Genomic DNA, 14,999 nt, shown 5'->3' with positions numbered 1-14,999 from the left:
GTTTGCATCTCCGGGAAACTGGGACACGTAAGCACGCAGCGGCATATAATTAAGGTACAGTACTGTATATTATTTGCTTTGTATATTTTGATTGATATGCAAAGCGCTGTTTCCGCGACTCTGTTTTCCTGATCTAACCATCTAGCCGTTAAAAAGGGTATTTTGGAACTTAGCGAGTGTGATTTAGCTAGCTAACGTTAGCTCTACAGCCGCTGGCTGCTGTGATATTTAGCTCAAAAATATCTTACACTCACAGCCATTATGAAAATAAACCACAATATTAACGTTAGCAAGCCAAGAGGTAACCTTAGAGGATAAATACTAAGCGTAAGTAGGTGGCTAACTAAAATGCTGTAAATGGGAATGCTTGTTTTCTAACAGTTAGCTAACATGTACCTTAAGTAAGCCAGCCGAGTATTCCAAATCGCACATTTATGATAGTTTCCTAATGTTAGCTAGCCATAAAGAAGAGCAAATTGATTTGTATCTAGGCGAAAATGATCCTGTTATATGACCGAACACAACTTAAGTAGATTGCTAGCAATCGCTGTAACAATCGCTAACAATCGACGCGCTACAACAAAATATGTAAAAGGACATGCTAACGTTAGCTGCCTAATGTTTGTGGCGCTTTCCGTTGATGAATGAAATATGCACTAGCTAACTTTAGTTAGGCTCTATCATCTGTTTTAAGACGAAATTATTTAACAAACGATAACGTTATAGCCTAGCTATGCAGTCAATTTGAGGACAATCCTCTTTCCTAAAGAGGCATGTTTTCATTCCGAGGTAGCTAGCGAACTAACCATTGACTCAAAACATTTGCATCCTCAGTCCTTTGTGCCAGAAAGTTAGTCGGGTCGGGTCGCGGCGGAAGTTTACTTTTGCCACTGTATTTCCCAACTATCGCACATGCAGTAAGTGTTGTGATGTGAAGAGTATTCCTAAATCCTTTTCCATATTTTAACTTGGCCAGACTTTCAAGGGTATCCATCAAAATGTCGTCTTCAATCGTTCATGGAGTTGAATCGGCGGTGAGCTCCGTCTGGAGGACGCACGCTGTCCTCGATGAGTCCGACGAGCCGGACAGCTCTCCCGAAGCGCCCGAGCGCTTTCGGAAACTTCGCTCGTCCTCGTCGCTCAATTCCCTGCGTATGTCCCTGCGGAAACGGCTGCCTCTGAGGTCCGTTCAGTCCAACATTGAGGAGACCCCGACCTGGGAGTCATTGGAGCAGAACCAGAAACCAAGCACAGTCCGCCTTCTGACGCGCAGTGCACGCAACTCCATTGGAAGTGCATATCAGGTATTGTAATGCTTGTTCTCAATGCGCCGAGAATGCGGTTTTGGTGAATGACCTTGAAAAGGCACCAGAGATAGACCACTAGAGATGCACTATACGTCTCAGTCTTGTTGATCAAGATCAGTAATCAAGGAGACCTCGTAACACTATGGCAATGCATATTCTATAGTCATTTAGACGACATGCTAGTGTTGCCTGTGACTACTGTGAAAGACACAAGCTATCCCAGCTTGATTTTGAGAGGGGTAGTGATGAACACAAGTGAATGAAGGTAATAAAGCCTCTTTATTGAAAGGTCACAAATGCTAAACTCCATATTGATAATCCTCCTTGATAATTCATACAGCATGTCGGCCCTGACTTGGACACTTGCTTATGATCACATCACAGCGTGTTCCAGGGAAGAAATTCAAGGGAATTTGTTCAAGGGAACAAATTAGTTTTCATTCAGAACTTACAGACAAGTGAGTGTCTAGTACTGGCCCGTAATATATGGCCTCTGACCTCCGCCATCACCAGAAGCTGCAGAGGATCCGAGTCCCGCGAGAGGAGTGCCTCGTGGCAACCCCAGGCAAGGCCCCCGTGTGCGACGAGAACAGCTGCCTGGGGGGCGGCCAGGCCGCACGCACCCCTCGCAAACCCGGCGCCCGTTCCGCCACCGTCGTGGCCACGGTCACCCCGAAACGAGCCGCTCAGCGCACCCCGAAGTCGGCGACGAGGAGGACGCCCCGGGGGTGCCGAACCCCGAAGTCCAGTGAGGCGTGCCAGGCGGTGAGGACTGGGAACTCCAGGAGGCAGCTGGTGCGAATGGCAGCATTGAGAAGCCCCTTTGCTTCCCCGAACACACTCAGTAACAGGAGGTAACACTGCACCCTGTACTCTGTCTGCTTTCCCTGTTTTCTCGTGAGAAAAACTGATTGTGCATGCTGTAATGAAATGAGAAATGAGACTCCTTATATGGCTCTTTGCTTGTGTTGTACTCTGCCTTGTAAGTCGCTTTAGATAAAAGTGTCTGCCAGATGAATAAATGAAAATGTAAATCTGAATGTGGGATTTGTTTCCCTGGTCAACAAGGAAGAAGGACAGGTACATTTTGGTTCACAACATGGGTTTAGTTTCACTCTTAGCTCTTTAAAGCAGTTTGGTAATTGGTAGTGTTATTCTATATATATCCTGTTTACACTTGGCATGTGGATTATTCCTTCTCTACTTTTTCTAGGTACTCATAGGCTGGTGGATTACTGCTGAGTATATATAAAATATATCTAAATATGATATACCTAGATATATATACTAGGTATGTATAAATATACCTAGATATGCCTAAATATACCTAAAATATACATTTTCAGCTATCCACAATTAGTTGTTGCTTTACTTCTTTGAGGGCAGTGCACTGGAAGGGCAGGATGCAGGTTTATTTTAATGGTTCGTCCCTGACCCTCCTTTTCGTCACAGACAGTTTGACCTGGACCTGGAGTCTGTGTCCAGCGGCTTGAGGAAGCTGAAGCGTCTCTCCCAAGCTTTCGATGATGTCATCGGCAGAGACGACCGGTGAGTAGAAGGGCGAGGGTCCTGGGATTTGCCCAGATGTGGCATTAATGCGATGAGAGAACTTTGATTAATTCGTTTCCCTCGAATTGTGGTCTCCTAAATCAACATGGATTTTGGATCAGATTTTGTCAGGGCTGCAGATGTTGGGAGTGGTCCTTATCTTTGGGACTTGTCTGCTCATTCAGCCGTGGAATTTAACAATCCCCTCGCAGAATGTAGGGAGTTTCCTGTTTGTCTTGAATGTGCAGTTCGGCGACAACCACTCGCTGCAGCTGTTATGTCCATCCCCCAACACCCCCCACCACCACCTCTCCAACCGTCATCTTGCTTGAATTTTGAAACTGAGCGTTGAAGGACGACCATAGGAGTTTTGGGTGGGGTCAGCTGGAACGCCTCAATGAAAGATATTTGGATGGAGCTGGGATGTGTCGCAATATATTGACTTAATCTGATCTAAATATTTTAACAGAATGAACCTTGTGAAAATGTATGCAGAGCCAAAATAATTTTTTCGTGCAGTTATTTAAAAATATTCACATGGAGTGGTCCGTGTGTGCAAATGGACTTTCCCACGATGGCAGAATATTTTCCATTTGCGAACTTTGTGGCCTTGCTGGTTGTACCCTGGTTATTAATGAGGCATTCAAATAAAAAATGTACAGTGACGTGTGTCTCTGTGTGTGCGTGAGTGTATGAATGTGAGAGAGAGTCTGGATGACCTTCAGTACTTCCTCCCCTTCCAAGGCCCCACATCTTATCTTCTCAGATTCCTTGCATTTCTGTCGGCTGAGTTGCTCAACTCATCCTTCAAACCCACAGAAACTCAAGGCTCAAGAAAGAGGCTGTGTATTAGTCTTCGGAAGTAGCAATCAGTCTTAGTTTGAGGGGCATTCACTGGACCATTGTAAATCTTGGAGTGCTGCTATGATCAGCTGTTAAATGTGTCAATGGAATATGCTTATATTTGCTTTTCTTACGCTAACTTCCAGTGTAAGTTACTGTTGTCAGCAATGAAATCAGTTTAAGTTCTAACCATGTTTTCCTTTTGTCATCAGCAAGATCAGATACTCTCTTATAGTGGAATAAAAAAGAGGTAAAGTGTCCACATTTTGTAGTCTTTGTTCTAAAATATGCTTGACTCAAAAATACTCTTAACCTACAAGCATGATTGCATTTATACAGCACATATGTTTACAGCTATAACTGACAAAACGCATGGGAGGGATCTGGCTGAAAGTTTGTCGGCTATATTGCCATTTTTTGATGTTGCTTATGTGTTGGGAAGTTTCTGAAACCTGTTGTTCAAGTTAGCAGTGAATTGCATGGCACTGCATGCATTTGCCTTTTAAGTCATTAACATATTTTGCATCGTTCATTTCAAAGTTTTTTTTTTTTTTTTGTTATAAGACATTAAAACATCACTCAGGCCTAAGATGTAAGCCATCACATGTATAAGGGAAAGTTTCCAAGACTTATAGCTACTTGCTTTAAGTATTAACATTTTAAGTGAAAAGAGAGCATGATATTTAAATGTATTGATTTCTTATATACAGATATCTAAGTGGAATTCTCGAACCTACACCCCAACTGACCCTGGAGACACAGCTAAATTTAGCCATTAGCTATTTCCGTATTTCCACTGAACTATTTCCTTCCCTCCTCACCCCACGTGGACAGGGTCCAGGCCATGGACCACTACCGCCAGGTCATGGTGAGGAATTACGGGGCGACGCAGAATAAATCGTCCCTCAGGGTTACCAGAGCTTCCATCCGCTGCACGACCAGGAGACTGCGAGAGACTGTGGGCAGCTGGACTGACGTGGCCCTTTCTAACATCCGCAAGACCAGCTAAAAAAAAAAAGGGAAGTGGGCTTCGAGTCTGTTCTTCCGTGTCTGTTACGCTGTTTACATGGCAAATGTATTCATTGTCCAGCATCTATTTATCTATGAATGCTGTCAGCTTTTTTCCCCCTCTCTTTATTGATGTGAAGCCCACTCACAAGGACGAATGTTTGTATATCATGCATAATAGTGTATTGCGTATAAACCAACATCAAAACTTTGCCTCCAAAGACGGACCATAATCTGGGAAGTATTACTGTGTGGTTGTCAGCGGATTGCCTTTTTTGCAAATACCTTTTGGGGCATAGATTGACTAGTCTGCTTATTAAAGTAATAGTTTCCAATCTAGTTTTCTACCGTTCTCTTGATGTGATCCAGAATAGTGGCATATTCCTCATATTCCTCGTATTTTTGTAGTTATTGCTAGAGTACTACCCTTTATACCCTGTCAGGAAATTATAGCCATACCAAAAGTGCTGGTTTGTGCCTGAACCAGATTTACCTTATCTAAGAGGAAAACATGCCAACAAAGAGTCAGTAATGTTCTGAATGTTACTTTATAGTGAACAAAATGGAAGTGCCAAGTGAGGTATTTGCAACTTGCAAAAAAAAAAAGAACTGAAAACTATTATGACTCTTCAGACCCAGTGTTTAAAGAAGCATTTTTATCTGTTACAAAGGGATTTAACATGCCTTAATGTCTCAATGGGTCCAGTCCAGTTCCTGGAGTAAAATCCATACCCATGACATTGGACAAGTGTCAAATGAAGGCATATTAAACTTTTATGGGGAACTATCTGACTTGACAGGGAAAACATTTAATGTATTTTTTTATTATTGAAATATCTACAACTAACAGTTTGTGTAAGCATATAAATACTTACTATTTTTGTAATGGAACTGTCTATTTTTCTATGTTTCTGACTGGGTTTTGGTTGCACATGGTTGTAATCGACTCCTACTAGAAAGATTGTTGTGAAGTCCCCCTTCAGTGCAAAAGCCAGACGCATTGCTGGCTGTCGAATTTCCAATACCTCTCACTTTGAAGGTGCTCAAGGTGTTTACCAACTTTAATTGATTAACTGTTAAGGACATTAGGAATTGAAGTGTCCTTGTGGTATTGAAAGCCTCTGTTCAGTCTCAGTGTTACACACGAGTTGTGTTTTCCTGCAAGGCCCATCTGTCCAGATGAAGGGGAATGTTAACATTACAGATCAGATTGCTCGAGTTTTACAGTGTTAGTCGTGGCTCTTGTGGGGACTTTAGCCTTTGGTGAATACTCTGGCTGCTGCACCTAGTGACAGGTAACTTGTCAGAAAAACTAACAGCAGCAAGATCTTTCCTCTTTAGGGGAAAAAAATGTAGCCAATTGTTGAGTGGTTTAGTACAATAGTCATTCAATAATGTATTTTATCCCCATGATTTGGTGATCTTTGTGACTGTATTATCTGCACAAGGAATGAATAAGCTGAAATGTACCTATATTTTCACCATTTCTATTAAAGAAGTAATAAAAATGAAAATCTCTGAGTGTCTTTGTTCAGGGTTTGTAAGTTGAGGTTAATGGAATATGCACAGTGGGGAGACAGGAGTGGTTTGAAAACCTTCACACAGGAAACATTTGGCTCTGCTGTAGGGTCAGACATCCCTTTCCTGCTTGAGGGAAGGGAAAAACAAGTGTCTTTTGGGAGGTGCATTTAATAGGGTTTCATAATTCATTGTAAGACCTGAATAGGATGTGAAATCACACATGAATCACTCCAGTAAATATCATGGTGAAACCCTGGTAAAATAATTAAGCATTTCTTTGTCATCCCCTTCATTTTTATTGAAATGATGTCTGAACTGTATAACCTAAATCTCACAATTAAAATCTGCATCATAGTGTACAAACCAAACTCTGCACATGTATGTCTGTAAAGAATAGGTTTGATTTTAAAATACCAGTTGCTGTTTAAAAACCAAATGATGGAATAATCAAAGTCAGCAGGATTTACAAGTGGCACAAAATACTAAATTCTTACCCATGTTAAAAAGACATTTTTTTTTGCTTGTCCATTGCAACACCAGTCCTACACCACTAATTCCTACTGTTTGTGAAATTGAATGCCATAGTTTCAGCTGTAGCTGCAGCATCAGTGCCCATCAATGCTGAGCTCCTGTATTCTTCACTGGGAGTGCTAAGTAACTTGGCAGCTCAGTCTAGCTTTGTATTGACCAGTTCTCCTTCCAGCCCAGTATCTTGCTGAGGAGACTGGTGTTCAGTGGCACTAAACTGATAAAATTAACAAAACGAATACATTTTTAAATATACATATATATTGTTTTACTGTATATAACCAAACTGTTGAGTAGTGAATGTGTTTGTCACAATTATTTGCTTGTTACCACCTGTATCTGGACAAATATACAAATATGCTCAGAATATATATTTGATAAAGTGTACACTTAACAGCTAACAATATATTTGTCAGTTTTCACTGTAAATATGAAACAAAGATATTTAAAATACAGAGAGAACATTCATTAAACAGACAAAACATTCACTGCTTACTCTTTGCCACCGTTACTTAACACACACCAGTTACAGTGGTTTCTATTTGTAACAATACTGGATTGTAAACACATTTTGAGATTGTAAGTTTATATAGTCTATGTATATGCCAGACGTAAGACCATGGAACACTGAAAATCGTTTAGAGGACACACCGCACCCTTTCATGGATGGAAAACTAATATACTTTGGTCAAGCAGAAGAACAAGAATATGTAACTTTTTCGCTTCCTGTACATCAAAACACAATTTAAGGCAAAAATATCAATTCACTGACAAGTTAACCAACACTATTGAAAAACACTTTCTCTTTTTAAATATAGACAAGTATAAACAGGACAGTTCAGTCATAGAAAAATACATGTGAGTGGAGCAGGACGTGTAGAGTGCCCCTAGTCTCACCCACCCCCACGCCCATAGAGACTATTCAGGGGTGATTCAGGGGTATGAATCACATACAGTAACACGGTGGGGACAGGAACCAACCACTGGCTATTGCAGACACCTACACAAGGGGTGTCTGTCATTTCGGCCTCACATCCATTCCACTGTGAACTCCTGCTCCTCTGCTACCCTTGTGGACTTACAGGTACCCATTCCCTCATTTTACAAAGGCAGTTTCAGCATCCCAAACAGCCACATATATATATATATATGCCCTTATTTCCTCCGTGTAGCATACACCAGTATTACTGTACAGCTCAAAAACATGTTCTTCTGTCCCTACACAGCTCTCTTGCTTCAAATCTACACAATAATTCTGTGCCCTCATGTACAAGCGCTGGTCGATTTGTTTATTTTAGCTTTGCTGAGTCGCCCTGTTAACCTGCCATTTCGTTTAATTATGTTCTGCTTTGGAAAACCACTATAAAATCCATCAACCAATCACGTGGTTAATTCTCAGTGCACAAGTGTATGCATTGTCACTGTTAGGTAATGGAACAGGTGAGTCCCATTACATGTTAATGATCACAATTACATCCAAGTAATTGAAACGACTAAGGGGAAGATAGTATCTGCACAGACAGAAGGGACAGCCCATGAAAGCCCTTCAGGACTTCTTACGACTGGAAACCCTAGAGCCTGAATGTGTGCCCCAGGGAAGTGTAAGGTCCGCCAAGGAGTTTCAGTGCATTATACTGCCCCGCTGCCCCAACAGATGCATGGAGCCAGTCCAGCGTGGTAACAAGAGGTTACTGTTCGCATAGTGAACCCAGGAGCAACACTGTCTCAGAGAGGAGCAAACATCTTTAATATGTACACATATACATATTTATATTTATATTTATACACAACATTATTGCAGGAGTCAGCAGTGCCTTCTGTCAGTCAGACAGGTCATGGTCTCAGCTGGAGCCGGTCTCAGGGTCTTCGCGCGCTGAGCCCGGCATCGTGTTTCCTCAGCTTCAGGAGCTTCAGGGGGATTCAGGGGGTTTCAGGGGGTTTCTTTTCAGCCTTGCCTCTTCTCTCTGTTCCTCTGTTCTGCCTCCCACCTGGTTTCTTCTTCTCTTCCTTTGCGCCTGCCGCGGAGAGTCAATCTCCTCGCTCTTCCCCCGTGGGACTGAAAGAAGTCACTGGTTGGTGCCAAACGCCGCCTCCGTAGGATGGGATTAGTGTTCTGGGTATCATACACTGAGGCGTTACCTGGTTTCCAGCAGGGACAAATTGACCAGAATGTGTAACAACTACTGAGAAATAAACTTTGGACGAGAAAGAACCCTGACAAACCATTTTGTTGCACAAGTGGTCTAAAGCCCCATCCAGACCCATGTTGCCCGATAGGTCATTTAATGAACACCACTCTGGATTTAAAAAAAAGTCCAAAATATATTCCATTTAGGTGCAATTGCTGTAGAGGCAAAAAAAAAAAACATTTAAGTCAAACATCCCTCTCATAATCTTCTACAACAGAACATCACTAAAAATCTATCATAAAAAGACAAATTTTTTTAAGACTGTTGTGATGACAGTCGTGCTCCCTTGTTAGTAATTCATGGAATCATCATCATCTTTGCCTAATCTGCATTGAAGCATAGCGGAGGTTTGTATCTCAAGACAATCGCGTACAATCACATTAATCAGCTAAATTACATTACAAAAGTAACATTTCTAAAGAACTCTGCCTCCAGATGAAAAAACAGGAGGCAGGCAGCTTTGAAAATAAAAGACTCCGCTGCTAATAATAGCAAGGTTGCCAGAGATTCCCGCATGAATATTTATAAGAGGCTGCATTCAGACTGATTGTCTGCTCTCTCTCTCTACCTGAAGAGCTGATCTCCGTCTGCTTTATAAATGACACCGCCTGAGGCTGCCGTCTCATCAGTGGTGACCCTCATGCATGACAACACAAAGCACAGCCGAATCAAGGTGAACGTTCACACTTTCTCAAGGGGCGGGGAGCAATGCACCCAAAGCCAATCAATTTGTATTGGAGTCAATGCAACACAAAACAGCTGGTCTTTTCTCAAGGAAAAAAAGTTCTGCCTCCGAGGAAAGAGAATGAAACATGACAAGGTGATCCCTTGTTCCTTGTGGACGAAAGGGACATAATAACAACTGCATTACGTTTATGGTAAAATGCCAGTACTGGGGAGACAGTGGCAGCAGTGTAGCATTGTGGTTAAGGGGCAGGACTTGTAACCAAAAGGTTGCTGGTTTACAACAGATAACATTGTAAAGAACAGTAACCGATGTAAGTCGCTCTGGATAAGAGCATCCGCTAAATACAAGTAATGTAATGTAATGAGACTGAAAAGTCATACCAAACCTCTAAAGAACAGCGAAATCCAGTGACCTCACCTTGGCCCTGAATCCCAGGACGCCCCGTCCTCCCTCTCTCCTCTACCCTCCCTCAGGGCGTCGTGTCTCCGCGGTGCATGGACCCCCGCGTCCAGACCCCGGGCGTAGCTCCGCCCCCGCCGCCGCCGCCACCGCCGTCCTTGGGCTCGGACTCGGGCTGGCTCTGGGCGCGCTCCGGTTTGGGGTTGGGGGTGGAGGGTGGGTCGGGCTGCTGCACGGACATGGTCCTGCGCAGGTGCGTCCGTTTGCACAGGAAGTCCGGCTTGGCGGACAGGCCGAAGGAGCCCTTGCGGAGAACCATCCGCGTGGAGGACGTCTTCTTCGACCGGGCCCTGTGGCCAAACTCCAGGGAGGAGAGGTGGGCCGCGTACCCCTCGCTCAGAAACTGCACGGAGTCAGGGATGGAGGGAGAGGAGAAGAGGAAGCAAGAGGAGAGAGAAGGCCACAGGACATGTAAGGATGAGCACTGCGGGATTTATAAATCAGCTTTTACAGTCTGCTGTTCTTGTTCATATGCAAGTGCTTCCAGTAGATGGATGTGGATTTTTACCATCTGAATAAAAAGCTGGGTTGAGGATGATCCCTGGGAGAAATGAAAGATTCTTCAGGGGGACATTTTGGAGATTAATAGGATGACCAGGACCTGGCTCAGCAGTCATACCTGGCACTGATTCTGGTACTTCTTAGACGGCCTTCCCACAATGTATATCTGAGTAGGACTCAGACCCAGCATGCTGTAAACAGAAATGTCCTTCATGGATCCATAGGCTGCACCGATCTTAATGTGACACTGCCAGGAAAAGAAAGAACATTCGTAAGGTGATTGAGATAGATGATTGTATCAACGGCATCCAGTTTCAACAGGTTATAGCTGCTGCATGCATGTCCTTCATGTATTGTGCATGTGTGTGTGTGTGCGCGCATGTGCACGTGTGTGTGTGTGTCTGCATGTCTGTGTGTGTGTGCACATGTGCATTTGCATTTGTGTGTGTGCTCATACGTGTGTGTGTGTGGGGTTGTGTGTGTGTGCGCACGTCTGTGTGTGTGCGCACATGTGCATGTGCGTGTGTGTGCTCATACGTGCGTGCGTGCATGCATGCGTGCATGCGTGCGTGCGTGTGTATGTATGTGTGTGTGTGTGTGAGTATGTGGGCGTGTGTGTGTGTGTGGTTGTGTGTGTGTGCATGTCTGTGTGTGTGCGCACATGTGCATGTGCATTTGTGTGTGTGCTCATACGTGCGTGCGTGTGTGTGTGTGTGTGTGTGTGTGTGTGTGCGCACGTCTGTGTGTGCGCACATGTGCATGTGTGTGTGTGCGTGTGTGTGTGTGTGAGTATGTGGGCGTGTGTGTACGCACATGTATGGCTTTCGTACTGTACCTCCTGGACTAGGTTTCTCAGGAAGATGGTTTTTTGGCGCAGCGGGTCATGCACCAGTCCCTCAGAGAAGAAGACCATGCCCTGAGGGAAGTTGTGCTGCGACAGCCAGGACACCACACGCTGTTTCTGCATGTCCGGCCGGCCCGTGATGTAGATGATCAGGTAACCCAGGTCCTGCCAGTGTCTGCACACACAGGGAACACTTCTCACTGCTCTTCCACACTTCTGCAGGTTAATTCAATCATGACTCACTGTCACAAGAAAAGCACACATGCCATGGGCCTTGACCTCCCTCTTTTGTCCAAGCTGAACTGAGACATGCTTGAATGCTTGAATCTGTGACCACAAACTTACAAAAGCAAATATGCTCACACTCGCTGGTCTGAGAGTGTCGTTAGCCTGGTCTGACACTGTTGCTCATTTAAATTGAATGGTTACACATACTCGCACCTACCCTTTGTCTTCTTGCATCTACCCTCTATACTACATTCTCTCGTGTGTGCACGCGCGCACGCACACACACACACACACACACACACACACACACACAAACACACACACTTGGGGGACAATTACCTGACGACATCCACAGCTCCGGGGCGGACCTTGGGATCACTGCCCATGAGGGAGACACTAGCAGCGAACGAACCGTCGATGCTGAACACCACACACTCCATCCCCTTTGGGAGGACTGTGAGGAAGGCCTCCGCACTGGACTGGTCACCCCTAGGGCCGAAAGCAAAGGGGCAGGTAGAAAGACATGTTCTCTCAGAGTCTCTAACTCAACGTAGTGAGCAATTCAAGCATCTACTTTAACACTAACTGACTACTAAAAATGAAAACAAGCCAACCAAGTGGCAAACATTTGGTGGCAGCGTAGCATAGCGATTAAGGAGCAGGACTTGTAACCGAAAGGTTGCCAGTTTGATTCCCTGCTGGGGCACTGCTGCTGTAGAAAGGTACTTAACCCACAAATGGCTCAGTAAATATCCAGCTGTCTAAATGGATAGCGTTGTAAAAAAAAAAAATCTGTAACCGATGTAAATCGCTCTGGATTAAGAGCGTCTGCTAAATGCCAGTAACGTAACATTTGGGACAGTGGTTAGAGCACTGCATTCTGGATGGTAAGGCTCTGTATTTAAATCTCACGTGGGACAGTCCTGCATAAATGGGCCACATCATGCTGCTTGCATGCAGCATATGTTAGGGCTGTAAGGTGCTCCAGATAAGTGTGCCCTTTAAGTGATGAAAAATGGATACTTACACCAGCTTTGGGGTACTTTAAAGTTCTAAACTTCTACTGCTAATTGGCCAACTCCTACATTTTAACTGTTTAACACAGCAGGCCTGTAAGACATGGAGGTTTACAGTGTGGACTGCATACGGCAACCCCACAGCAGGGGGGAAAGGGAGCAGAAGCTCACTTGACCACCATTTTGATGGGGTACACGCCCACAGCCAGCTTCTTGCTCGGGGGGATGGTGTAAGCCACCCGTCCGCTGCTGTTGGTCACCTCCGTGTCGAAGTGCACCCAGCGCCCCGAGGGTGGCTGAGTCATCAGGAACACGTCCACCTGGGAGGGGGGGGGACAGACAGAGGAATATACGCCTTTTTCCTGTGCCTTCAACGCTGCTGTGGTTTTGACAGGTCTGTAATTACCCACAATGCACCAACACAGTCAAATGTGTCCTACCTTTTCTCCTGTCAGAGTCACCATGTCCAGGGGTCCGTACATGAACCGGCCGACCAGCGTCTGTGGGCCGTCCTCGGTCGCAATGACATCGTTCACTCTGTGATTGGAGGTGACGTTCTGAGCAAGGGGGGAGTCACAAAAGCGTCAACAGGTTTTCCCCGCTTTTTGTTCTGTAATCATTCGCATAAATGAATTTCCTCAGGAAACTGCATCTGCAACAGAGCTTGTTTCAGTAAGTCACATTAGCAAGAAAAGAGAGGTCAGCACACTAGATTTACACATTTAACCCACTGCGATTGGAAAACAAGAGGAAAGCAATATATGCCATTCCAGTTACACGCACTGTGTGGGTTTGTCCAGAAGAGGGAGACAAACTACTGTGCAGTTTTCCAATGCAAGGCAGTTCTCTTCTCATAAATGTCACTTTAATCCCTCCGATGCCTTCAAGATTTTAATGAAAGACAAATACAGACAATGCTGACATTTTCAAATTTCATATTAACACATCACAGAATAAAAACGACCAAAGACATGGAAAGAATTTATCATATATGTTTCATGTATACAATTAACTGTTTTCCAATATCGGTAAACCAGCGTAAGAAGAAAATTACATTGTATGGTCTTTACACTTAACATTCTGTAAGCGTAATATAATTATGTTCACAAACGGATAAAACTGAGATACTTTGAACGTCTAATGCTTTAAAATATATTGTAGTTTTGTTCACATCCTACCATGCACGTTTACAGTGTTTTAACTGCACAGAACTTCATAAACATATGACTGCACCTTATGCATATCTATGGAAATTCTGTTGCCAGTTGTGTCAGCTTTCTGTGCCTGGCTTCCGGCTCACCAGAATATCACCCACTGACAAGATACAGAACATGCTGTTCACATTATTTTTAGGATTTTGTTATGAAACAGACCTTTCTAGATGGGGAATCTAGATGGCGGGAAAGACCAGCATAGTCATCGCAGTTGAATAGCTCCTGTTTGTGTCTTTTTTTGTCATAGCTCAATTAACACCGGCCCAGGAAAGTGTTACTTTAGATGTGTGGTAGCTCTGATGAGTTACGAGTGGGGGGGGGGGGGGGGGGGGGGGGGGTTGGGGGAAGGAGGCGACATCACTGAGTGCTTGTTCATGTGGGGTCACAGCAGTGCTGACGCCAAAATGAAGAGGAAGATGAGCTAAAACACTCTGCTTTCTTCCGAGCTTCTCTGGTGCTTGACAACAGCTTTTCGCAGCCCTAACCTTAATGTTTCAAAAGCCACAGTTACATTCAGCCGCAGCAAGAAAAGCTGAATTTCATGGCACCGTGCCAATGACTCACATCACCTCTTCACCTCTCTTAATAAACAGAAAGCATATCTGCTTATGCAAACAGCACACACTGCCGAAAATCTGGCACTGTGTTCCGAACAGGGCGGAGGGGCTTCAGCCGCTGGTGTTACTGGTGTGCGCTGTCGTAAGGGCTTTTAACATGAGTCACCGCCACGCTTCTCCGAGATGGGTTCTCTTTCGCAGAGACCTAATTTACCAATGCTGTTTACTCTGGCGGCCTGAACGAAGCCTGCAGATTCAGGTCTCTTCTTAAAGTGCATCTACTATGGAGGAGACGAGAATAGCTTCACGACCTTCATTGAAAGTGAGGCCCTTTCATTCCCCTCTGTATTTGACCTCACATGGTCTTCTCAGTGTTAGAAGGCAAAGCATCTCCGTCCGAGCTCAGCAAAGATGAGCGCTAACTCACAAAGGTAACCGCTAAAGTGTGAAATGTGCTTCTTAAGGATAATATTTGAGAATCTTTAATCTCGCAGAGGTTTTTTTTCCCCAATGACTGAGCAATAACAGAAATATGCAGCTGTCTCAGT

General features: G+C 44.3%; 2 protein-coding genes across 6 annotated transcripts in view; one reads left to right on the top strand and one right to left on the bottom strand.

Annotated features, from left to right (window-relative positions):
* The first annotated feature begins 998 nt into the window (after nucleotides 1-998).
* On the top strand, nucleotides 999-4,707 carry LOC118774567 (protein PIMREG-like). Its single transcript, XM_036523918.1, has 4 exons — nucleotides 999-1,304; nucleotides 1,821-2,161; nucleotides 2,760-2,855; nucleotides 4,533-4,707. Exons 1-4 carry the CDS (start codon nucleotides 999-1,001, stop codon nucleotides 4,705-4,707), a joined length of 918 nt encoding a protein of 305 aa, XP_036379811.1.
* A 3,851-nt stretch (nucleotides 4,708-8,558) lies between these two features.
* LOC118774941 (membrane-associated phosphatidylinositol transfer protein 3-like) overlaps nucleotides 8,559-14,999 on the bottom strand; it is a 90,907-nt gene continuing 84,466 nt past the window's right edge. For all 5 annotated transcript variants that reach the window (XM_036524565.1, XM_036524567.1, XM_036524566.1 and 2 more), the window contains exons 14-20: nucleotides 13,121-13,237; nucleotides 12,852-13,000; nucleotides 12,004-12,153; nucleotides 11,428-11,611; nucleotides 10,711-10,839; nucleotides 10,050-10,434; nucleotides 8,559-9,099 (exon numbers count right to left, since the gene is read on the bottom strand). In XM_036524565.1, coding sequence (XP_036380458.1) covers nucleotides 10,102-10,434; nucleotides 10,711-10,839; nucleotides 11,428-11,611; nucleotides 12,004-12,153; nucleotides 12,852-13,000; nucleotides 13,121-13,237 — 1,062 coding nt within the window. In that variant the 3' untranslated portion in view covers nucleotides 8,559-9,099; nucleotides 10,050-10,101. The remainder of the gene's footprint in view (nucleotides 9,100-10,049; nucleotides 10,435-10,710; nucleotides 10,840-11,427; nucleotides 11,612-12,003; nucleotides 12,154-12,851; nucleotides 13,001-13,120; nucleotides 13,238-14,999) is intronic.

Source organism: Megalops cyprinoides, chromosome 3 (genome assembly GCF_013368585.1).
Source record: "Megalops cyprinoides isolate fMegCyp1 chromosome 3, fMegCyp1.pri, whole genome shotgun sequence".
NCBI classification, from domain to species: domain Eukaryota; kingdom Metazoa; phylum Chordata; class Actinopteri; order Elopiformes; family Megalopidae; genus Megalops; species Megalops cyprinoides.
Note: the sequence above shows the minus strand (reverse complement) of the source record. Positions and strands in the feature narration are given on the sequence as shown.

What these genes read in the sequence shown, in the direction of transcription:
- LOC118774567 (XM_036523918.1), top strand. Translation starts at nt 999, where the DNA reads ATGTCGTCTTCAATCGTTCATGGAGTTGAATCGGCGGTGAGCTCCGTC. An exon ending in CCATTGGAAGTGCATATCAG is followed by an intron (nt 1,305 to 1,820) that starts GTATTGTAATGC and finishes CGCCATCACCAG; the next exon opens with AAGCTGCAGAGGATCCGAGT. An exon ending in GTCATCGGCAGAGACGACCG is followed by an intron (nt 2,856 to 4,532) that starts GTGAGTAGAAGG and finishes CCACGTGGACAG; the next exon opens with GGTCCAGGCCATGGACCACT.